This window comes from Siphateles boraxobius, unplaced genomic scaffold (genome assembly GCF_051911475.1).
Source record: "Siphateles boraxobius isolate OS27281-9 unplaced genomic scaffold, OSU_SipBor_1 8, whole genome shotgun sequence".
Lineage (NCBI taxonomy): Eukaryota > Metazoa > Chordata > Actinopteri > Cypriniformes > Leuciscidae > Siphateles > Siphateles boraxobius.
The window spans coordinates 14132883-14157497 of record NW_027509208.1 but is presented as its reverse complement, the minus strand read 5'-3'; the positions used below and the strand labels follow the sequence as shown (position 1 = coordinate 14157497).

Sequence of the window (24615 nt, the reverse complement as noted above, 5' to 3'; positions counted from 1 at the left end):
AAGGTGTAAATTCATTAATGCTAATTTCCACTATTCTTGCAGATGGTCAACTTCTACCCCCAGTAATGGTGGGGGAATACAGTAAATTTCCACTAAACTCAAGTTTTACATATCAAATAAGGTCTGGCTATATAAGGAAAATGCAACGAGAGCTTAGGGCTGTTTTCTGTATTCAGATTAGCCCGTTTGGTTGAAGGTCTCGCGACTCTCAGCTCACGTAGCCATACAGTGTCAGGTAAAGGATTTTCCTCTTTGTTCTAGAACATTTGATGGCTTGCATTGATTATCTTTCAATTGATTATGGAATTGTAATAATACATTTACCTGACATAATAAATTGTTATATTTGATTATTCTAACAGACTTTGACTTTATTTTCATCGGAGTTAAAAGGAATAGTCAAACATTAACGAATATTTAATGATGCACAGATATCATTGAAAAACCTTTTCATTTTATGGAGTCAGATGAAACGAGTTAATACATAAGATAAAATGTATTGCATTTAATTAAAAATACCTTTGCCACGGAAAGATACGGAACACGCGTGAGACCTTCACCTCTAATCCAGTACCGCCATTGGATCGAATTAGATGGGCTTACAAGTGTATAAAATAAATAATTATCCAGAATTATAGCCACGTTAATAACGTTTGTAAGAAACCAAACCGTTTGTAAATCCGTCAAGATTTCAACGAGATAAGAGTATTTATGTTCGTGCTGATCACTCATCTTACATCAGGTACAACAAAGCCCCTCAGAAAGCTTACCTGTGACAAGATGGCCGACGGTGATGACGATAGAGGGTGCTTCTTATTTCTTATTTGTGCAACCTCGTTTCCTTTCCTCGCTTCCTTTCCTAGCACCTCAGCTCCTCCCACTGTAGGATGTGAGGGAAGGACGCAAGGAAAGAAAATGAGGACTGAGGAATGGAATGAAAGCTTTTTTTATACATTGGAATACTTGATCACTCGAGCGTCACTTCATAGCGCCATCAGCAGCGCTCAAAGGATCTGCCGTTATGTTGTTAAAGATTTTTTATTTAAGAAATTCATAATGAATAGCCTAATAATAAAGCAAGATACCAAAGCAAGATAAACCAGAGATGTGTGGTTTATAAAAACTGTAAGGGTAAAGTGTAAATTCAAATTATTGTGACCGATGCGAAGGGGGAGGAGAATGTATACGTGCGCAACGTTTAGTCAATAAAACACTTCTGCATAGGATACACCTGTGTATCCTCGCTCATAACTCCTCTGAAAGCCTCCTCACTCCTCGATCCTCGAGTCCTCGCGGTGCAATTAGAGAATTGAGATGTCCTTCAAGATGGCTGTGCTTGATTGTTTTCCGGGTCATAGGATGGAGGACAGAGGAGCGAGGAGACTAGGAGGGATATTGAGAAGCACCCAGAGACTCCGCCGTAAGACATCTAGCCTTTATTATGGATATCTATGGTTTGATCCATAGACAGTAAAGGTTTGATTCTCGGCTGATAAATCAGAGGAAAGGGGCCTTTCATTCCCGCCCACGTGTAGAAATCAAATATTCAAGCTGTTTACATTTTTCTACCTGAGAACGAAAAATGAAAAATCAAGCTGAATAATTGTTTTTCTTTTTCTTCTTCTTTTTTTTAAAAACGAAAAAGGAACTGTATCTCCTTTCTCTACTTTCAATATTAAATAAAAAAACGAATGAACGCAACGTGTACACGGACCGAACTGTAGGCTACACACCAAATGCTGCGAAAAAAATAAATATTTACGTATTTTCATATTTTTATTTTTGACTTTTTTTGTTTGTTTATTAAACATTTAAAATATTCACAAATTAATATGGAATTTTTTTTTGATTTTACTGGTTTTCTAAGGCCAAATTAGAACCTGGAAATGATATTTTTCCCAGTGCTGAATGAGAAGCATACAGAGAGCTTGTTTAATAAACAAGTGTTTTCTAAATCAGTGTCGGCTGCAAACATATCTCATCTCCGCTGTAAAGCGGATGCACCTTTAGAGAGAAATTCACCTTTCATACGGATTACATAATCAGACGGTATTTGCTTTCGATTCGAATTTTAAAAGTGGACATCTCAAGCTTTATATAGGTAGGCTATATTTTGTTTCAGTTCATTTATGATACCCGCTCCAGTTAACAAGATCATGAAAGTGCGCCTGATTGTTTTCTTTTGTTTTTTATTTTACAAAAGTGCAATGTTTTCTTGTTATTGTGAGTTTACAAAAATAAAAATAGTTGCGAATGATGTATTATTCTTTTCTGTATGACCAGAAATGATAAGAGTATTTTAAGTTGTTTCCTGTTGATAGGAAAATGCAAGTGTTCGCGCCAGTGCCTCCATGCCATGCAGCAAGCGCACTCCACACTCCGCACAAACACTTGGATATGCGTCAAAATCTTGTGTTTATTTGTGATAATCTTAGCCCTGTATTATTATTGTCTAACTTGTATTATGATTGACATTTGACTAATTGCTTTGTTCTTTTTTGAGTGCCTAAATGTAATAATAATAATGATAATTATTGATAACTATAAATGAGTTTACTGAAGACAGTAATATGTTTATCATAAAATAATTTATGAATGTTTTATTTTTATATGTTATATTTATTTTTTATATGTGAAGTCTTTTTATGCTTATTCTATTTTGTTTGTTCAAAAAAGGTTGAGAACCACTGGTCTAAAGTGACCCGACTGAGTTTTCATTTTCTATATCTTTGCAAGAAATTAATTTCATCATTCAGTATTTCAGGTATTCCTCAATTAACTTGTTTTGGGTAATTACAAATCCTTATTTTAATTTTTCCTTTTTGAATAAAAATCCTTTTTAATAATAAAATCTAATCTTAATCTAATAAAAAACATGGGTCTAAAATGACCTGTATTCATTCCCTATGTTATTTCAATCATGGCTGAGTATTTCTTTGCTGAATCTTTGAAAGAAATGTATTTTATCATTTATTATTCCAGGTATACATTAAATATCTTATTTTGTTTTGTTATCATTATGTTTATTTTCCCTTTCTTGCTTTATAAACAGACACAGTTTTTGTATTTCTACATCAATTTTACACACATTGGTTAAAAATTACCCTTATAGGAACTTTTGATATTTGTAAATAGTAGGAACATATTTACTGCAGAAAACTATTCACCTGCCATACATTTCACAACTCAACACGCCCTGCTTTTGTATATTTCATGCATGCAAGTCTCATTTAATAATTTTTTGTCACAGAATATATTTGATATTTTGTGAAAGACAACTGGATATAATATTTGAACGTTTAGGCTAACTTGACCTTGAAATCCATTAGTGAGAAAGAGAAACATGTCCAATACTATTAGCTAGCTTGCTGTTGACATATTCTATTCTATCTAATGTTATAGGTCAGCAAAATAAAAGTTGAAATAGAACGTTATTATATATACAAGTGTATATTGTCGCTTTTGGGCGTAAACCTTGCATCTACATATTTCGTCATTTTTATTTGTTGTCAAAAATTAATGCTATCGGTCACCCTTTACGTCTGTCAATGAAATCTTCCACAACAAGCCAGACATACCGCCTGTCATGATGAAGCCATCCAAATTGAAGGAGAAACATAGCTCAGAATTTGGATTCAATGGTAATATGACCATGGTAAGCTATGTGTTGAAGAATGGAAAAGCAGTTTTCCTCCTCCTGAGCACCATGCATGATGAAAAAAATGGATGAAAACAGTGTTAAGAAACCAGAAATGATCCAATACTACAATGTGCTGGATGTTGCCACCCTCAATGCCTACACCAACAACCCTATTCATCAAGGAGCTGCATGGTCGAGGAGCTTGTCATGCCCCATATGAAGAGTTGCTTGGAGGGCCACTGTGGGTGGCACCGGCACACCCGTGGCTCCTGCAGGGTCAAATCATTTATAATAAAATATTGCAATATCCCATGAAAATAAGAATTGTCAATTTTGATTTCATAGTGATTTTATGTGTAGAGAAGAATCCAGCTATAAACTGAATCACTATAACCCAAACTATAGATTCAGTAACGTTAAAACGATACTCAGTAACTAAACGTAACCTTGGTTCTCTCTAGAGAGGGAGTGAGTATTGTGTAAATTTAGCTTACGCTACAGGAAAGATTCATCTTCTCGAGATATTGAAGCCAAAAAATTATCCTTAATTTTGTGTAAGGAACTCAGCTTTTTGGAAATATTAATAATCAATAATATCTTGTTATTATTAATTATAAATATTTGGGTCAGTTATTTGGATTAACTTGATGTGGCTGAATTAATATTACAATCAATTAATCAGTTCTTCCAACGAACTCTTTTGATTATTAATTTATTCTAAGAAAAGGGTATCTTCCCTGGCCACAGAAGAATAATTATGATTATAGCATGATTATACCTTCATTAATGCTCAGATAGCTATAACACATCCACACTGCATTCTAGAAGAAGGTGATGTACATCAAAGTGTGAGTCATTAAATGAGGATTAATTAGGTAGGAGGCATGATACAGGTGAGGTTACATTTATCGTTAGTTGGTTGTATACCAGGATACATACCATAATATATACCTAATAGTACACGAGACAGTAAACCATTTACACTGTTTCTTTCACAGTTGTATGCATGTTCATTTATAGATCAGTTAGTCTATGATTAATGCAGCAAAGTCTGTTTTAAAGAGGGTTTCTGTTTCATTGTCTCTCTCTTGAGTATGTGGCCACATTCCTCGGAGGTCGTAAAATCTCCTTATCATGCCCTGTAACATGACACTGTTTCTGCCCTTGTGTTTGTTCATTTGGGCTGTGTGAGGAGTTTCATAAACCTTTGTATATAATGAATAATTAGTATGTGTCTGATTGGTCCATACCCTACATTTGTATTCATTGTCAACGCAGTGCAGCAGCTAGCAGACCTAGAGCAGGCCATCTCGCGTGCTCATTGGCTGCCCTGCGGGCAACTGCTGCAGCCTACCAGTGAGCCCGGCGTGACGTCACGCCCAATGAAGGGCGCCCGCGCCTTCATAGCGTCACAGCCCCCCAGAATGGGCGTGGCTTAGCGTATAAAAGTAGGGGCTGTAGGCTGACTTCCCAGGTTTTTCGTCGACTGAAGCGAAGTCGACTGGGCGCGAGCACGGCCGGTTACGCAATACTCGTTCCCTCTCTAGAGAGAACCGAGGTTACGTTTAGTAACTGAGTATCGTTCTCTTACGAGAGGTTCTCTCGTATTGCGTAAGTTTAGCTTACGATACGGGAACACTTTGTCAACGCCGTGCGCGCCAAGCATCCACCATGAGACCCCGAACTTTCAGGGGAACCCCATAAGTGGAAAAAATAAGGTGGCCAGCCACGCGGGCCATCACTTGTACATAAGCACACATAGGGAATACAGAGCAGCGCGCCGGTCTGTATAGGCACATGGCACATACCCTACTAGTGCAGCTCAACCAGGAGAGCTGAGTCACGTGAGAGTTATCTGAGCAGGAAGATCCTTCAAACTGACAAAAGTTTAGCCTGCAAGGCAGGAACTTCTAGGTTATAAAACCTGACAAAGGTAGACGGAGAGCTCCAGCCCGCCGTTACACATATGTCATGGATAGAAATCCCACTGGACCACCCCCACGACGAGGCCACGCCTCTCGTGGAATGAGCCCTGATGCCCAGAGGGCATTGCAGACCTTTTGACGTGTAAGCAGCTGCTATAGCGTCCACTATTCATCGGGACAGGCTCTGTTTCGAGGAGGCGAGACCCTTGGTGCGCCCACCAAACGAAACAAAAAGCTGTTCTGAACGCCTGAAGGAGGCGGAGCGCGTAATGTAAAATCTCAGCGCCCTGACAGGGCAGAGGAGATTCACCTCACTTTCGCTGTCAGATGTTGGCAGAGCTGACAGCGAAATAACTTGCGCTCTGAATGGAGTGCCCATCACTTTAGGAACATAGCCATGTCTAGGTCTGAGGATGACTTTAGAGTCATTCGGCCCGAACTCAAGACACGACGCGCTGACAGACAGCGCATGCAGGTCCCCCACACGTTTTACTGACGACAGTGCAGTCAGAAAGACGGTTTTCAGTGATAGATATTTCAACCCCACGGAGTCTAGTGGTTCAAATGGAAAGGCTTTCAGGGCCTCGAGGACCAATGAAAGATCCCACATAGGAACCGACGGGGGGCGCGGATGACCAACTCATGTCTTCCCAGTGACTGGCCGTGCGTTGATTCTGCGAACGCCGCCACGGCCGCCACGTATACTTTGAGCGTGGATGTGGACCTCCCCTTATCCAACAGCTCTTGAAGGAAGGTGAGCAGATGCGCCACCCCGTATGCCCGTGGGTCCAGACCTCTGTCTGTGCACCATCCGGAGAACACCGACCATTTAGACGCGTAGAGCCTTCTCCTGGAAGGAGCTCTAGACTGTGTGATCGTGTTCATCACTCCTTCTGGCAGGGCAACGAGTACCCGTTGATCAACCATGCGTGCAGAGACCAGCGCTCTGGATGGGGATGCCAGTTCGCGCCGCGAGCCTGAGAGAGGAGATCTGCCCTCACCGGAATCGGCCACGGAGCTGTAAGTGACAGCCGTGCTAGTTCCGGGAACCAAATCTGATTCTCCCAACGCGGGGCTATGAGGAGCATCGAGTGGCGCGTTTCCCTGATTCTCTTGATCACCTGTGGTAACAGAGAGACCGGAGGGAAAGCATATAGCGGGAGGCTGGGCCAAACGTGGGCCAGCGCGTCCTCGTCCTTCGAGAAGAAAGTCGGGCATTGAGCGTTGTCTTTTGACGCAAATAGGTCGACTTCCGCTCTGCCGAATAGGCGCCACAGCTTCTGGACCGTTTGGGGGTGCAGGGACCATTCCCCTGGAGGAACATTGTCCCTGGACAGTTTGTCTGGGCCGTCGTTCAAATGGCCAGGCACATGCGCCGCCCTCAGCGAACGCAGGTGCATCTGAGACCAAATAAGGAGGCGTTCCGTCAGATTGCAGAGATTTCTGGATCTGACACCGCCCTGACGGTTTACATAGGATACCGCAGACATGTTGTCCGAGCGGACAAGAACATGTTGGTCCTGTATGAACGGGAGGAAGCGCTTCAGCGCGTTCTCGACCGCTATCATTTCCAGACAGTTTATGTGAAAACACTTCTCTTGGTCTGACCACTGGCCGAAGACCGGTCTGCCCTCGAACAGAGCGCCCCAACCCGAGTTGGACGCGTCTGTCGAAATGACTTTCCGATAAGAGATGGTTCCCATCATCACTCCCTGCTGGTACCAGTCGGCTGCTAACCAGGGCTGCAGAGCCGCTATGCAGGTCTGAATCACTCTGATTTTCTGGCCGCCAGAAACCCAGGCTCGGCGGGACGCGCGAGCATTCAACCAGCGTTGGAGCGGGCGCATGCGCAGTAGGCCCAGCTGAAGCACCGCTGCAGCTGATGCCATATAGCCCAACATCCTATGAAATGTTTTCAAAGGGAGAAAGCTGCCCTTCTGGAAAGATGCGGCTAGGTGGCGAACACGGCCACCTGTGTCGATAAAATCACTATATTGATCACTGTGTTGATAAAAAGAGCTGTTGCACACATTACATCTGAACCCTTGCTGATTTGATTCTGGAACTTCGCCTGAAGTACCAACTATATTTAGATTAATGCAACATGCAATTATCCACCAGAATGGAATCTAAAGTACTTACCCTTGTGAAAAATAAGTATACTTCAAGCTTTCAGTAATTATAGTGCACCTGTAAAGTATCCGTGTGTGTAGGTATAAGGGTAGGCAAAACCTTTCATCAATCAAGTCAAGTCACCTCATTTATATAGCGCTTTTTACAATGCATATTGTTTCAAAGCAGCTTTACAGAGATAACTTGAAAATAATGTTGTAATAATATTGTTAAATATAAAGTTAAATGTCACCAACTAAGCAAGCCAAAAGCCAATGGCGACAAAGATGAAGAAAGGCTAAAAAGGTGACAGTGGCAAGGAACCAAAACTCCATCAGCTGATCCATCACAATGGAGAAAAAAACCTTGGGAGAAACAAGGCTCAGTCAGGGGCTTCTCCTCTGGCCAACGAACGAACAGTGTATGATTATGTTTCAGGCAGTATTACAGGTCAGAAGTCAGAATGGATCGACCAGATCCAGCTGATTACAGTAAACCTCTGAATAAACAGAAAGACTAAAATTAGCATAGATACCATTCTTTTTATGATGTAATGAGTAGATCAGGCGTTATAGGATGTTTTCCCAGTTCCCGGCTGACCTAATTTATGCATTACTTTAAGTATACTAATAGCATACTTTCGTCTTAACTGGACATGTCAAATTGAACATTTAAAGTAATTAGGGCCGGAGCACCGATGGTGTGTGTACCCTATTGGAATTGCTCTGTTGAAAGTGGTTATCCAACACTCTTGAGAAAGAAGTGAAAAAATGGAGTGATGGCTTTGATCCAGAGATCATGGATGGATACTACTTCAGTAACCTTGCTGTAGATGTTTTACCAGTAGGTTATGGGCTCTACTCACTCTCTAACCATCCATTTTAGATTTACATGATTGTGGGATCATCAAATTGAGTCAGGCCTCAATTTTAGTAATTGTCTCAGGGGTGTAAAATACCTGATTACTATGCTGAAAAGGGTTTAGTTCACCCAAAATGACTTTCATTCATCTGCGGAACACAGATGAAGTTAGTTTAAATGGAATTAGAGAGATTTCTGTCCCTCCATTTGAAAGTCTCATCAGAAAACTTTGATTAAACCACTATGGAGTGGATTTTTTTCCTGGGTGAATAGACTTTGAATGGAGGGACAAAAATCTCTCATATTTCTTTCATTAAAAATATATTAATTTGTGTTTTAAAGATGAACAGAAGTTTTATTGGTTTTGAACAACATGAAAGTAATTAATGACAGAATTTTCATTTTTGGGTGAACTATCCCTTTAAGTATTCCTATGAGGGATGTTCCTGCGTCGTGTTGTTGATGCTATGGGGAACGCCATCAGTGTGACCGGTGTCTGAAGCACATGTAAACACCATTAATTCGCAGACGGAGGTCTGTGATATCATATGCAGAGCGCCTGTGAATATAAAAGGCACCTGAGGAGCTGTTGTCTTCAGGAGCTGTTTGTTTGTAGCGAGTGTTGGAGAAGATGAAATTATGTCAAGCAGCAAGAGTTTTAGAAAGTGCTTGCTTCTGTGTCCTTGATTTATGACACCGGAGGACACCCACAATCTTTTTGTTGTTTGCTTGGGGGCGGAGCATACGAATTCAGCCCTACAGGAGACAACTCAACAGTGAAAATGACTCCATGACAAGTTACAAGTCACCATCTCCAATAAGACTATTGGAAGAGTAAAAGTCTTAGAGTTTCTGATTTACTCATACTGAATGTAGGCTCAAAGATGCACCTCGACACCTAAGAGACATGCCAGTGAAAAAAAAAACAATTTAAGATGAGAAATCAACATTACAAATTCATTATGAGTGTTTTCAAAACATAAAAGCAATATACCATAAGTAATTTATATATATATATATTTTATATATATGTTTTATTTAAAAAATATATATTTTTTTTTGTTGCCGTTTTCACCTTTTATTTGGATATGACAGTATAGCTCGAGAGATTGAGAGAGAGAGCGAGGAGGGGCGGAATCAGGAAAGGGGTGTGTCACATGACAAGCATGATGCGTCGCCATGGAAATAATAAGGTGATACATTCTAAAATAATGGTTGCCTTAAAAAAATGTAAGTAAAAAAAAAAAAAAAAAAAAAGCCAAAATATTTTAACGTTACATGCAAAAACGGATAAGTGCGAGCACTGTGAGTTGCTATTGTGACGTGACAATTGTGTTGCATTGTCTATGGATCTGCCTGAAGTGTACATGAGTACATTCGCTCCCTCTGTCAAAATTGAGGGGTTCAAGGGTCTGTCCAAATAAAGTTCCATCGTCCACTTGACGCACTTGAACGCACTTCAAAATGGCCACTGGGATTCCCCTGAGGGGAAGTGCTTAGGGAAGCTTGAGTGTATGTAAGTGTAGTTAAACGCAGCGTTGAACACTTCGTGCACTCAACCGTACACCTTAAATTACTTAGGGGAGGAGGAGGGACTGTAAGAATCTGATGTTGAATGACAAAATGTATACACTACACAGTTCAGTGCACAAGTACATAGCGTATAAGTGCAGTGTTTAGTGCGTCACTTTGGATGCAACTTTTACGTGTTCTTTAAGACAAGCCAGCATACATTTTTCTTTCAAACTTTTTAATCTAGTTAATAAAGATTAGATTCTTACCTACCTCTGCTAATAGTTTCTTATTGATTTCATTGTTCATTGTTAATTTTTTTGTTGGATGGCCTATATCCATGATGAAAGTGGAGTGGGCGGGTATATAATCCGCTCGCCAGACAATACGAAATCCCAGATATATCCTATCCAGATGGGATTAGATTTTTTCAGAGAACCTCTTAACAGTAATTTTCCGATTCACAAAGAAATGGAAAAACAGTCAATTGTGAATTGGGCAGCGCTGTGTCATTTTGACTCACAAAGAACCGGTTCATAAGAGTCATGTGTAAATGAAGCTGACTACACTGGGCACTGCATGCAAATGCAACCCGCTAGGGAAGATATGTTTTCTTGCCATTATTTTTTGGCACCCTTGAATTGCAGCGCCACTGCTGAATTGTGGAACAGGAAACAGTGCTTTCATATTTATTTTATATAATTCTGGGGTGGTAGATGGGGTGGCAATGCTTTTTGTCACCGCATTCGATACACCCCCGCTTCAGACAAAATAGTTGGTGGCGTATAACTCAGGCACTCTTTTAGATTTATGGGCACTCTGTTTGTGACATCATGGACTGCCGTACATCTACCAATGAATATTGGTGTTTGTTTAAAGGGGCATTCGGCAACTCTAGCTATATCTATGCTGATTTTCACTTTTGTTGTCGCATGTTTTGTCAACGAGCTCCCCCTCCAGCTGTGATATTATAGCTTATATTTCACAACAATGTCGTAAGAAAACTCACTTGCGGCACCCTCCTCCCATACCGCTGCTCATGTGCATTTGTTACTATTGGAGCCGGACAACTTTATCGTGTGGAGCTATGTCTACCGAGGTGGGTTATACATCACATTGAGGGCGGCGTGTGTGTTTATGTCGTAAAGCAGTTTGTGTTTCTCGCTCGTTCTCGCTTCTCACGAGACTTCCTATTTCCAACTTACCGGGACGTTAATCCTCATGCTGAAAGGTTAGTTTTCCACCTAGGAACTTTGGGGGAAGCGGGGAAAGTCAACATTCTCACCAGAACAGGTTATTAAACCATCCAAATGATTTCTAAACGGTTTTATTAAGTTGAAATAGTTGCCGAATGCCCCTTTAAATGTGCTTCAGACACCGGTCATACGGATGCCATTACCCATAGCGTCAACAACACCACGACACAGCGTCTTGATCTCCTTATCAGGGAACCAGGTTGCATATGCAACCTGAGACATACTCTAATCAGTCTAATAGAGATCAAATCAATTTAAACAGCTTGTACTACTTTTTTTATAGTAACTGTAGTATAGATAAATTGTACTTACAATTTTATTTCAATTTTAAAAGTACTTTTTACTGTTTTGCAGATTATTTACTTTTGTCTTAAGGCAGGTTAGGCAAAAATTTGTCAGAATTCTATAGCTTTTGTGTTGAATGTGTCTCACAATTTCTGTTTTATAGCTTGTTGATATAACTGTGAGTGATGTTGAAGCACTTTTAGGCTGTGAAAGTAAAGCCTGGATTCTTCTAAACCAGCTAGACAACTTTCTAACAAGGTAAATCACTAGTCATGATCATCGTATCATTCCAACATTGCATTGTTATGATTATAATGACATGCTTTTGGCAGCTATAAGAAAAGCCTGGAGAAACCTGTGAAAGAAAATCAAAAAATATTTTTACAATTCTCAGTGCTAATCTGGTTGACATCCACCAATTTAGGTGAGTTTAATTGTTTTTTCCTTTTTTTTTCTTTCAAGCACTAAATAGAACAAAGAGCAAAATGTATTTTTATATTGTCTTTTTTAAAACCACTTGAATATGCAATTATAAATTAATGTAATTATTTATAATTTCCTTAACATAAAGAACTTTAATATTTAAAAAAATATTTTAGCTAATTGTAGCAACCATTATTTCTCTATATCCTCAGGGATTATGTACAAAGACCAGAACATAATTTCTCAAAAGACACTAGAAATGCTTGCCTGTCCACATTAGCAGACCTCAAAAACATCTGTCACAAATACTTCCTCAGTCAGATTCACTCAGAACTGAAGGTTATTAAACAACAGTATAGTATTTAATTGTATACTGTTGTTTATGAACCTTTCCTACCTCGTTTTTTTGGTAAGATTACCAATGAGGAAGTGTTTAGTAAAGTTAATTCAGTATGAAAGGTCAGCAAATTAACTTTTTGATTTATCCAAGTACCAAGATCCATGTTAAGGAAAGTTCTTTATGCTTCTTTACTATAAATATCTTAAATTACATCTTGTCTATCTTATCTTATACAGCCGCTGTACCGTAAACTGTGGACTCAAGCCTGGTTTGCTGGACATTGTGAGGTTGTGGAGGAGCTGATGAAGGCGCTGGAGAATAACATAGATCAATTCAAAGAGCTAAAGCCTGTCTGCCGAGAGGTCAGAATCACTTTTACAGCAAATATTGTTTCTGACAGTCCTATAACATGATGTAAATAGACATATAATCTTACATTGTTCACTAATGTGGCGATTAAGATACAGTTATAGATATATATTTGAAAATTGTGTGTCTCTATGTAGGAACTGCTGGCCGAGCTGCATGTAAAAGTAATGGTTGAGTATGTGAAACGAATCATGAAAAGAAAACCGAAACTGAAGGACAAAGAACAGCAAGACGCAGCTGCTGAGTTCATCTGCCATGACAACAGTCAAATCTGCTCTGTGTTTGCCAAAGTGGTAGGATTACATCCAGACCCACGAAAGCTTGCATGTATGAATAAACACTTACATGTGACCAAAAAATGCACAGAAAAACGCACTACATTTTCATTTGTGTTCGAAAAGATACAAATATATCAATCATCGTTTTTCCTACTCTTGCTTGCAAACACAATCCAACTCTGTATTTCTTTCTGGAACATTCAGGGAAACCAGAGGAATTCATGAATTGTGTAATAAGACATGTGGGTCTCATTATGTTTTGGATTTTCAGAAAGCTCCAGTTTTGTAGCTTGGCTGCATGCATTTGCTGAAGTTTGCCTCTCCCCCTATAGTGAAAAAAAGTATACTTTATTGTGTTTGAAATATATTCCCTTTTTCAATAGTACATTGCAAATATACTAACAAATATTGTACTATCTTTAAATATATTAGCATCATGCTTTTATCTATTTTCACAATACCACTTTTAACACACTTTAAAATAATTTTACTTTAGTAGCCTATATTTTCTAAAAATATATTTTTTTTAAACTTACTTGGTCAAAATTCAGTTTATTTTTCAAAACTGTATTTATTTGCACTTTATTAGAAATATATATTTAGGTATATTTTAACTGTGTGCTGGAAATGATCATTGTAACAATGCATTAAAGTATACTTTCAAAATACATTATAGTATACAATAGTATTTTGTACAAAGGATAGCTAAGTTTTATCTAATAATGTACATTTGTTATTGAAGACAAAGAATGCAGTTTGTAGTATAGAATAAGCCAAAGGTATTAATAAGGCTATAGTTTCTACTGGTGTTAGTTTTAGATATATCACACAACAACAGCCTCGTGGGCTGATCCCTTCTCTCTTGCTCTCCCACACCTCACTTCCTGTGTAGCTACTGTGCTATCCTAATAAAAGGCGAAAATGGCAACAAAAAAGTATATATATATATATATATATATATATATATATATATATATACACTTATGGTATATTGCTTGTATGTTTCAAAGACACTCATAATGAATTTGTAATGTACTTGTAACACAAATAAAGTACACTTTAATATCACTCATCAAGCATTAGTCCCTACACAGGCATATACTTAAAGTATACTAAATATACTTGAAGTTGTTCCAATTTAGTACACAAAAGTACACTAAATACATTTAAAGTTATGCTTTACTACAACTTAATTACAACTAAAATATACTTCGTAGAAAATTAGTTCAAAATAGCACACTTGAAGTTAAATCGTTGACACACTTGAAGTATACTAAATTAGTCTGGCTGCAAGTATACTTAGAATTTTTTATTTCAATAGGGTCTTCTTGGTTGTATTCTACTACAAGAGCCTTAGGCCACAAAGAGCGTATGATGAATCAACAGGATCTCATTGATGAAAAGTATCACTCGTGAGGGCTACATAAAAAAAATCATTAGATTTACCATGGTACAGTGAAGACAGTCATCAATAAGTGGAGAAAGTATAGCACAACAGAGACATTATCAAGAACAGGGCACACCTCCAAAATGAATGAGAAGACAAAGAGCAAAAATGGTAATGGAGCCTTTCAGGAGGCCTACAGCAACATTAAAAGAGTTGCAGTTCTTTCTGGCAACTTCTGGTTGCTTCTTTACGTTTGACAATATCTCCTGTATTTTCACATATCTGTCTGGGCTATGGGCTTTTTCAACTAAAAAAAAATCCAAGCCCCGCTAAACTTTGCTAAAAGATATTCAGTGTCGCAAAAGCATGTGGGGGAAAAAAATGGTCTGATGAGAACTAGATTTACCTTTCTGGACAAAATCGTGAAAAAAATGCTTTGGGGCTGCTTATTTCAGCTGGAACTGCTTTAGTGAAGGTGCAGGAATCCTTAATAGCTCCAAGTACCAGACAATTTTGGCACAGAACCTTCTGGCGCCTGCTAGAAATCTAAAAAATGAAGAGAACTTTCAGCTTTCAGGATGACAATGATCCAAAACACACATGTAAATAAACAAAAGAATGGCTTCAGCAAAGAAAGATGAATGTTTTGGAATGGCCCAGACAGAGACCAGATCTGAATTTATAGAAGGACCTGAAGAGGGCCATGCACAAGAGAACAAATGCCCTACTAGCAATTTTGCAAAGAAGACTGGGAAAATATTCCCACGTCAATATGTATCAAGCTGATAGACTGCTATTCAAAGTCTAGTTAGTAAAATCAAAGGGTGTTTTAACTAGTTCAGGGGTGTGCACACTTGCATATAGTATTCTTAGTTTTTTATTTTATTGTTTTTTTTTCTCTCTGAAATCTGTCACTTTGGTTTTCAGTGGCATTTACATCACCAACACCGGCTTTTTTAATAGGGCTGTGCATACTTTTTATGCACTGTATTGTTTTAGACACAATATGACATTGAGCCCCAGACAAAATATGTGCCCATTTAATGTTTTCTTTTTACATTGTTCTCTTTGTTTAAAAACGCATAATAAATAGTGTGAATGCAGAAAGAGTTTGTGTAAAGATCATATCACTGCAAATAAATATTATAATTAGTTTTCTAAGTGAAGTACCATTCTCTTCTCTAGGGATCCAAAGAGGAATGGCTCCGTCAAATACTGCCCAAATTATCAGAGATTCTGAGACTGCAGGATCTTGGGAGTTTGCAACTTGAGATTGCAACATTGGCAAGAGATTATCCTGACATTAGGTGAGTCTGATAGATGTGAGCGAGGATGATGTTTTATTTGAGAGGCAAATACTATAGGCCACAGCCAAAACCATTACATGATGTTTCACTCTCTGACCTGACTGCCCAAAATGATCATTTTTATCAGAATAATCTATTTTTAAATATCTTGTTTTCTTTATACAAATAACTTCTTCGAATAATAATATTTTACAAATATCAATATTTTTGACATTTGTATAGATGGCTTTAGCAGAATGAATAATATTTTTGAATTTAGAGTTTAGAGAACCCATAGTGTCTGTATTGTTTCATCAATGATCTTTGTTGTCACTCTCCACTATAGTGAGCAGAATGTTCTTGCTGTCCTGAACATGAAGACCAACCTTTCAAGCTCAGATTTGTGCAGGATCAAAGGGTGTTTGAGTGAAAACCGAAGCAGACAGGACACTGAGTCAGCCCCTTCCTTCTTCTCTAAAGTACCCATCAAACGGGATACTCTCTGCTACAACTGTTGCAACTAAAAACACATTGATATTCTTTTAAAGTTTTTCTCTGATTTTACATGTCATAGTTCAGTTCATCTCAAGTGGTCCAATGGAGTTTTTTTTTTTTTTTTTACCTATTCCCGATTTGTTTTAAACAATTATAATTACCTTTATGTATTGGTATTGCAAAACCACTACTTTTAAATTTTTATTTTGCTTAATCACAGCAGCTCTCTTTGAGTTATGGAGACAAAAATGTGTCGTTATATGGACATTCACAGACACCTCAATATCTCAGCTTCTTGGAACAAAAACGGATTTCTAGTCTAGAACACATTACAAGGTACATGGACATACAGAAACGGTTTATAATTGGTGACATTTGTACACTTTATATAAATTTGTATACTTTATTACATATTTTATACTTTTTACATATTTTAGTATATTTAACACTTTTTAAATATAAGCATTAGTCTTACAATCTATAAATAAATATACAAGTATGTTTAAAAACAAGAAAATATCTAGACATATACAGGGCTTGAACAATAAAACTGAAACACATAGACCACAATAATGTATTACCATATAAAGGTCAGTGGGCTTCCTTTTGTGACCAATACAGCATCAATTTGTCTTGGGAATGATAGATATCAGTCTTTCCAACACAGTCTCATGACAGTGTGTATCTATACCACGAATGTTATTTCTCGTGCCATTTATACGCCAAAAATGGTTTTTGCGTTTATATGCTACGCACTGAAATCCCCTTGCGTAGGATTAGGGGAAGGGGGGTGCGTGCGTATTACACGCCATAAAGTGCGATTCATATGCACGCGCAAACTGCGTATCATATACACGCAAAAACTCTTTTAGGTGTATAAATGGCACGAGAAATAACATTCGTTGTATAGTCTTTCACAGAGAGATTTTGAGCCATTCCTTTTCTAGAACAGTGGCCAGGTCTCTATGTGCTGCTGGTGGGGGGGGGATTGCTCCCCCAAAATACAAATACGGGTGACTGTGCAGGCCACGGGAGATGTTTAACTCCACTTTCATGTCCATCAAACCATTCTGACACAAGTCTTGCTGTGTGTATTGGTGCATTATCATGCTGAGTCATGGCACCCTCTTCAGGCTACAATGTTTGAACCATTAGGTGCACATGGTCCTCCAGAATGGTTCGGTAGTCCTTGGCAGTGACCTGCCCATCAAGCACAGTAGGGAATGCCATGATATTGCAGCCCAAAACATCACTGATCCACCAAGAGCTTTCACTCTGAGCAGCAACAGTCCAGGGGCCTCATTTATAAATCTCTGCGTAGGATCCTTACTAAAAGTGTACGTGCGCCAGAAAGCCAAAAATGGCTTGCGCAAAAAAATATTCAGACTCATAAAACCATGCGTACGCCAGAACCTGCGCAGAATTCACTTTATAAATCCCAGTTAGCGGAAGATTGTGCGCACATGCGTCTCCACCCCGAAACAACCATATATGGAGCTTACAACGCCTAGTTTTACTATGCATATCCTCATCTGCATATCATTTGCATATGATTATTCATCCACGTGATAACATGTTTAACGGTACAAGACATTAGGAAAATATGAAATACAGATGTGCCGTCACATTAGTTACATTAATAAAAATCATTTAGTAGCCTATCCTTTCCCTTGTTTTTGAATAAATAAATAAAATAGTGTAAAATACATTTCAGAGAAAGTTTTTCACAATCTTTTCCACTGGCCAAATATTATTTTTAATTGATTTATATTTTTAATGGAAACAGATAGACTTTGTTGTGCATTATTTGCACAATTTTTTTTTCTCAGACAATCTGCTATTATTATGATAAGCAATTATCTCTGCAGTTAAAACATAAAAACACAGCATGCCAGAGGAAAAGTGTTCAAAAGCATTGCATCAACAACAAATATTTCTATTTATTGAATATAAATTTTTTTGAAACTTCTCAGTAATGATTTCATGTAGTTTAAGTGTTTAGCTTCATTTATGAGAATGGCATATTTAATCTAAATGTTTATATCAGAAGTAAAACAGTTTAATTCATTCTTTTATTTAAACTGCTATTGTGAACATGTTTTTTTTGTTATTGTGAACTGTATTTATGATTAGGACTTTTTTAGGGTGTTTTTAGTTAATCTGCCGTTAGATATAGGCTAGGCTATATGCGTCAGTTTCACTAAACGGCTTGGTGAGTAAAATTATATGTGTATGATCTTTCTGTATAATTTTCTTTAGATTTTCTGTCTAAAAGAGAACAAAAAGACATTTAACTCCAGCTCACCATCGGTGTCGCCAAACTGCTCCATCTCCAAAACGTTCGTACGCATGGGTCAGAGTTTGCGTGCAGGTGCACAAATTTTCCCGTCAAGTTTGTTTTTATTAAACACAACTTATGCGTCGGAAGTGGCCTCTTTAAGGGCCTGTTTTCTACGTACGCAACGGTTATAAATGAGGCCCCAGGTGTTAAGACTCTTTTAGGCTTCTCACACCGTTACTCCCATGGATATAAGGGAAAGACAGTGGACTCAGAGAACAATACATGTTTCACATTGTCCACAGCAAGATTTGCAGTGTTGGCCTGTAACTGACTGTGGCATTGGCATGAGGGACCAAAGGTTTGGTTATAGCAGCCCAACCATGAATATTGACTCTGTAGAGCTCACGACAAACAGTTTTGGTGGAAACAGGAGAGGTCACATTTAATTCTGCTGAGGGGCAGCTGCGGTTTTAAGCTTTTGGATACAATCCGGGTTAGTACCCATATGCCATAGCTCTCAATACACCACATAGACTCGGTGTCCTGGACACAGATGAGCCAGTCAGACATGCACCAACAACTCTGAGATTGTTAATAAGATTGGCCACCAACCTCCAACTCTATTGGCCAGTGTTTCAGTTTCATTGTCCAACCCCTCATTTCAAACTATACATTATGTCACAGGCCGGAGTGGCCGACCCACCGCCACCCCTAATAGATATGGCACCTCGAGGAGCAACCATTGAAAAGGCAGGACAACGAAGTTAAAAGAATAAAAGCCTTTGCTTTATTAAGTTAAGAACAAGAATATTAAGAGTCAATCGGCGTATCTTCAAGTGAGGGGAGGACCAGGTAACGTATAATGATTCCTCTTCAGCGAATACTGAGCTCTAGGCAGATGGCCGCTCAGACGACAGAGCTTCACAGTGGAGCAGCAAGGGCCAGGTAGGTGGCGAGTAACGTATAACGTAGGGCTGGGGTAAAGGTTTGGTTATAGCAGCCCAACCATGAATATTGACTCTGTAGAGCTCACGACAAACAGTTTTGGTGGAAACAGGAGAGGTCACATTTAATTCTGCTGAGGGGCAGCTGCGGTTTTATGCTTTTGGATACAATCCGGGTTAGTACCCATATGCCATAGCTCTCAGTACACCACATAGACTCCGTGTCCTGGACACAGATGAGCCAGTCAGACATGCACCAACAACTCTGATATGTCTCCCATTAAGTATGTTGTCTGTGGATTGCAGTATTTTGTGTACAGTTGTGCTATTGCTCTGCTAATTTAACCTTCACACTCTGCTCTTACTGATGGAATGTAAAATCAGAGAAGATTGGCCACCAACCTCCAACTCTATTGGCCAGTGTTTCAGTTTCATTGTCAAACCCCTCATTTCAAACTATACATTATGTCACAGGCCGGAGTGGCCGACCCACCGCCACCCCTAATAGATATGGCACCTCGAGGAGCAACCATTGAAAAGGCAGGACAACGAAGTTAAAAGAATAAAAGCCTTTGCTTTATTAAGTTAAGAACAAGAATATTAAGAGTCAATCGGCGTATCTTCAAGTGAGGGGAGGACCAGGTAACGTATAATGATTCCTCTTCAGCGAATACTGAGCTCTAGGCAGATGGCCGCTCAGACGACAGAGCTTCACAGTGGAGCAGCAAGGGCCAGGTAGGTGGCGAGTAACGTATAACGTAGGGCTGGGGTAAAGGTTTGGTTATAGCAGCCCAACCATGAATATTGACTCTGTAGAGCTCACGACAAACAGTTTTGGTGGAAACAGGAGAGGTCACATTTAATTCTGCTGAGGGGCAGCTGCGGTTTTATGCTTTTGGATACAATCCGGGTTAGTACCCATATGCCATAGCTCTCAGTACACCACATAGACTCCGTGTCCTGGACACAGATGAGCCAGTCAGACATGCACCAACAACTCTGATATGTCTCCCATTAAGTATGTTGTCTGTGGATTGCAGTATTTTGTGTACAGTTGTGCTATTGCTCTGCTAATTTAACCTTCACACTCTGCTCTTACTGATGGAATGTAAAATCAGAGAAGATTGGCCACCAACCTCCAACTCTATTGGCCAGTGTTTCAGTTTCATTGTCCAACCCCTCATTTCAAACTATACATTATGTCACAGGCCGGAGTGGCCGACCCACCGCCACCCCTAATAGATATGGCACCTCAAGGAGCAACCATTGAAAAGGCAGGACAACGAAGTTAAAAGAATAAAAGCCTTTGCTTTATTAAGTTAAGAACAAGAATATTAAGAGTCAATCGGCGTATCTTCAAGTGAGGGGAGGACCAGGTAACGTATAATGATTCCTCTTCAGCGAATACAGAGCTCTAGGCAGATGGCCGCTCAGACGACAGAGCTTCACAGTGGAGCAGCAAGGGCCAGGTAGGTGGCGAGTAACGTATAACGTAGGGCTGGGGTAAACGATTATTAAATAAACGATTAGTTGGGCGATTATTTTATCGATTATTCGACTAATCTAACAACTAATTTTTCTGCTGCTCGATTAATAAAAAAACAATCTCAAATAAATACTAACTAGTGTACTGAATCATGATACTAGCTGGCTAACGTTAGTCTAATGTTTTGTATTAGAACACCGTCATTAGAACTCTATAACCACCAAAAACGTGTTATTAAAATATTTTTTACAAACATTTTTTATCATAGAGAATGTTTAAATACTAATATCAGCTTACGAGGGAAACGTAGGCGGAGTTAGTGGTGCTTCGGAGGCTCCTACTGCTGGAGATGATTCGGGAGAGGTCTGTGCCCCTTTACCGATCAGAGCGCGCGCTGACACGTAGTAAAGCCTTGTTTAAACTCGACGCGTCCGCACGAGCGCGAAGGTGCGCGCGGCAAAAATGACGCGTTGGGTGCACAAGACCGGCAAGACCCCATTTCGCTTGGCTGTGTGCACGGCTTCTTTTGTAACAGCGCGCGCGGCGCTGCAACCGACGATGAACGACTTCAAGCCGAATCTGCCCGAGCATGTACGTCTCACCGCACCGGCACCCAATTTGCCAGTCTAAATTGCAACGTTTGTTTAGTGTGTGTTATTCATTTAATGGAAAGCTCATTCACTTCTAGTTGTCTTCGTCCTCCATTCTGCAATGTTTCGGTCTCCCACGTGTGGTGGCGAGCTGTACCGCCGGAAACGGTGCAAAAAAAAATAATTAAAGAAGTGTCGACGCAAAAATATGGCGTCGACATTCGACGCGCCGCTAAAGCACTAGTAAAACGACTCCTCTTCAGGGGATACTGGACGCTGGGCAGATGGCCGATCAAACAACAGAGCTTCACAACGGAACAACGTGGACCAGGTGGGTTCTCAAACGGCAGAGCTTCACAGTGGAGCAGCAAGAGCCAAATAGGTGGCGGGTAAAGTATAACGACGACTCTTCAGGGGATACTGGACTCTGGGCAGATGGCTGCTCAAACAACAGAGCTTCACAACGGAACAGCGTGGACCAGGTGGGTTCTCAAATGGCAGAGCTTCACAGTGGAGCAACAAGGGCCAGGTAGGTGGCGGGTAACGTATAACGACTCATCTTCAGTGGATACCGGACTCTGGGCAGATGGCCGCTCAGACAACAGAGCTTCACAACGGAACAGCGTGGACCAGGTGGGTTCTCAAACGGCAGAGCTTCCCAGTGGAGCAGCAAGGGCCAGGTAGGTGGCGGGTAACGTATAACGACTCCTCTTCAGTGGATACTGGACTCTGGGCAGATGGCCGCTCAAACAACAGAGCTTCACAACGGAACAGTGTGGACTAGGTGGATTCTCAAACGGCAGAGCTTCACAGTGGAGCAGCAAGGGCCAGTTAGGCTAGGTGGCGGGTAACGTGTAACGACTCCTCTTCAGTGGAAAGTAGTCAGCTGTGATTTGGAGAGGAAAGCAAAAACCACAAATACATATACATATATATATATATATATATATATATATATATATATATATATATATATATATATATATATATATATATATATATATATCTTCACCCACTTGAATTTATAGGAGTCTTCACAATCTCTGCCCCACTGCCTGTATTCCTCCGAATCCACCACCGCCCTGTTCTATCATTCAGAATGGCTTTTATAACGCTCTCTCCTAATACGTGTCCCAATCGCGGATCATAATCCCACGCGCCGCAACCTGACGCGAGTTTTCCATAGAGGAGTTTTCTCATCAAACCTCGCCCGCCGCCATGATCTTCTCATAGGGAACCGGAACCGTTCTGGTGTTCGGCCGTCATTGTCCCCCAGGGGAACATATCCCAAAAAGAAAAGTTCCACCAATAAGTCGCTTGTCACCCCGTGGCCTCATTATTAAAATCCTTCAGTATTTACTCTTGTTTGTAACTGGTTTTTGTTGGTATATAAATGTTTTGCATACACTAATGTTCATTCCCCGAGCCCCCTCATGGCGCCGACCCTGTCTGCCAGCTGAAGAATAAGAACAAATACATGTGAGGCAATAATGAATCTTTCGTACACAGAGTGGGGTCTTAAACAGAGGGATACATTTTTTTTAAAATAGATCTAAATTAGATCTAAACAAAACCTATTTTCTGTGATATGTAATGAGTCAGTCTTGCCTCATCCTCCCTGCCCCCATCAGTCCTTCATGTCAGTGTCAACAGCCTCGATGACGTTCTTCCACTCTAATTATTATAAACAACATTATCTTGCTTGTGTACAGTGACTTGACCCTGTCTCTCTAAACACCGACTGTATCTCTGAAAGCAATCTTTGTTTAATTATAATGGGTGTGTAAGTGTAAATCTGAGTTTGTGTTGTTGTGCTTCATAATTTGCCAACAGTTTAATTTTTGTTGCCTAAAGACAGATACAATAAAATTGACTGAAGCTGTTTTACTTTGTTTGAAATGACATCTAATATATTCTTAAAAAATAAAGGTTCTTTATTTGGTTCCATGAAGAACCTTTAACATCCATGGAACATTTCCGTATCACTAAAGGCTCTTTTAAGAAGATCAAGAGATTTTATAAAATGATTTAAAAGATTATATAAATTCAAAAAACAAAACAAAAAAAGGTTATTTTAAGAACTGTTCACTTAAAGTTTGTAGAATTCTTTGAAGAACCAAACATAGTTCTATATGGTCTTCGCTTTCAAGCTAGTTTTGGAATCTTTATTTTTATTATCTGTGCACATATTTTTTTTTTTGTATTTATAAATTATAGAATAATAGTAAAGTCATCGAAACTGAAAAAACACAAATGGAAGAATGAGGATAATATAGTGTTTAAAAAAAGGTTAACAAACTCAAGCTTTTTAGGCTATATGTTATATTGCATTATATTAAATATAATATTTTAGCTGCCTTTAGATTACAGTATTGGAAGATTTCGTATCAATAAATGTTGGCCACTTGTTGGACTCACTCATTAAAAAAATCATTAAAAGTTCAGTTTTGTGTGAAACTCATAGGCACAATTTACATTTGTCTGTAATAAAAAATTGTTAATAAAAACGGCTTTTTAAGTTCATCATCATAAACTTAAATTCTGTCAAGTTTGTCCAGTAATTTTACTGGTAGTGCATGATGTAGCCTATTTCATGCCAAACGTTTCTATTTAAATAAGAAATCTTAAATCTTAAGAACTAGTTGTTAAAACGGTTTAAAAAAAACACATGTTCAATACATTTTGTGATTTTGTTTAAGAATACAAGAAAACAAGTTGAAAAAAATGCTGCCATTTGTTTACTTGGCATGACTCTGCATTTCTGCCGTTTGGTTTGAAGGGGTGCTTTACGATAAATGATTCACTGGAAAGGCTTGTGGAAAACCACAAAACAAAAGCGAAACATCGGTTTCATTTTCATTTTTATTCTTAGTTCCAATGCCGGCCTTCATTCAGAGTGGGCTCTGAACTTGTCTGTGTTTTTGGGGGGTTTCCAATTGAGGGCTGAAGCTGAACACTCATCAAGTGAGTGTTTTGGCCAGGTCCGTTTTCAGATGCTATACTGCCACCTGCAGTATAGTTGACAAGCTGCTAATGTAGCGTTCAACATGATCGTCTTTGAGTTTTATATAGCTAAATTACAATGAGTCTAGTGAGTTGTAGAGAGGAGTCTAGACAATTAGTTTTTTTCTCCGTCATCAGATCT

General features: G+C 39.3%; 1 protein-coding gene and 2 long non-coding RNA genes across 4 annotated transcripts in view; 2 read left to right on the top strand and 1 right to left on the bottom strand.

Annotated features, from left to right (window-relative positions):
- The window catches only part of tnfaip2a (tumor necrosis factor, alpha-induced protein 2a), a 46882-nt gene extending 30130 nt beyond the window's left edge, over positions 1–16752 (top strand). For both annotated transcript variants that reach the window (XM_077219595.1, XM_077219600.1), the window contains 4 exons: positions 12591–12716; positions 12861–13016; positions 15574–15695; positions 16021–16752. In XM_077219595.1, the coding sequence (XP_077075710.1) occupies positions 12591–12716; positions 12861–13016; positions 15574–15695; positions 16021–16198 (582 nt within the window). In that variant the 3' untranslated portion in view covers positions 16199–16752. The remainder of the gene's footprint in view (positions 1–12590; positions 12717–12860; positions 13017–15573; positions 15696–16020) is intronic.
- On the top strand, positions 8408–12353 carry LOC143728768 (uncharacterized). Its single transcript, XR_013199889.1, has 4 exons — positions 8408–8520; positions 11755–11849; positions 11924–12015; positions 12227–12353. It is a non-coding gene; the product is annotated as an uncharacterized LOC143728768 (long non-coding RNA).
- A 3196-nt stretch (positions 16753–19948) lies between the features above and the next one.
- LOC143728771 (uncharacterized) lies at positions 19949–22727 on the bottom strand. Its single transcript, XR_013199892.1, has 2 exons — positions 22487–22727; positions 19949–22356 (listed from the first exon to the last, which is right to left on the bottom strand). It is a non-coding gene; the product is annotated as an uncharacterized LOC143728771 (long non-coding RNA).
- Between the last annotated feature and the right edge of the window lie 1888 nt (positions 22728–24615).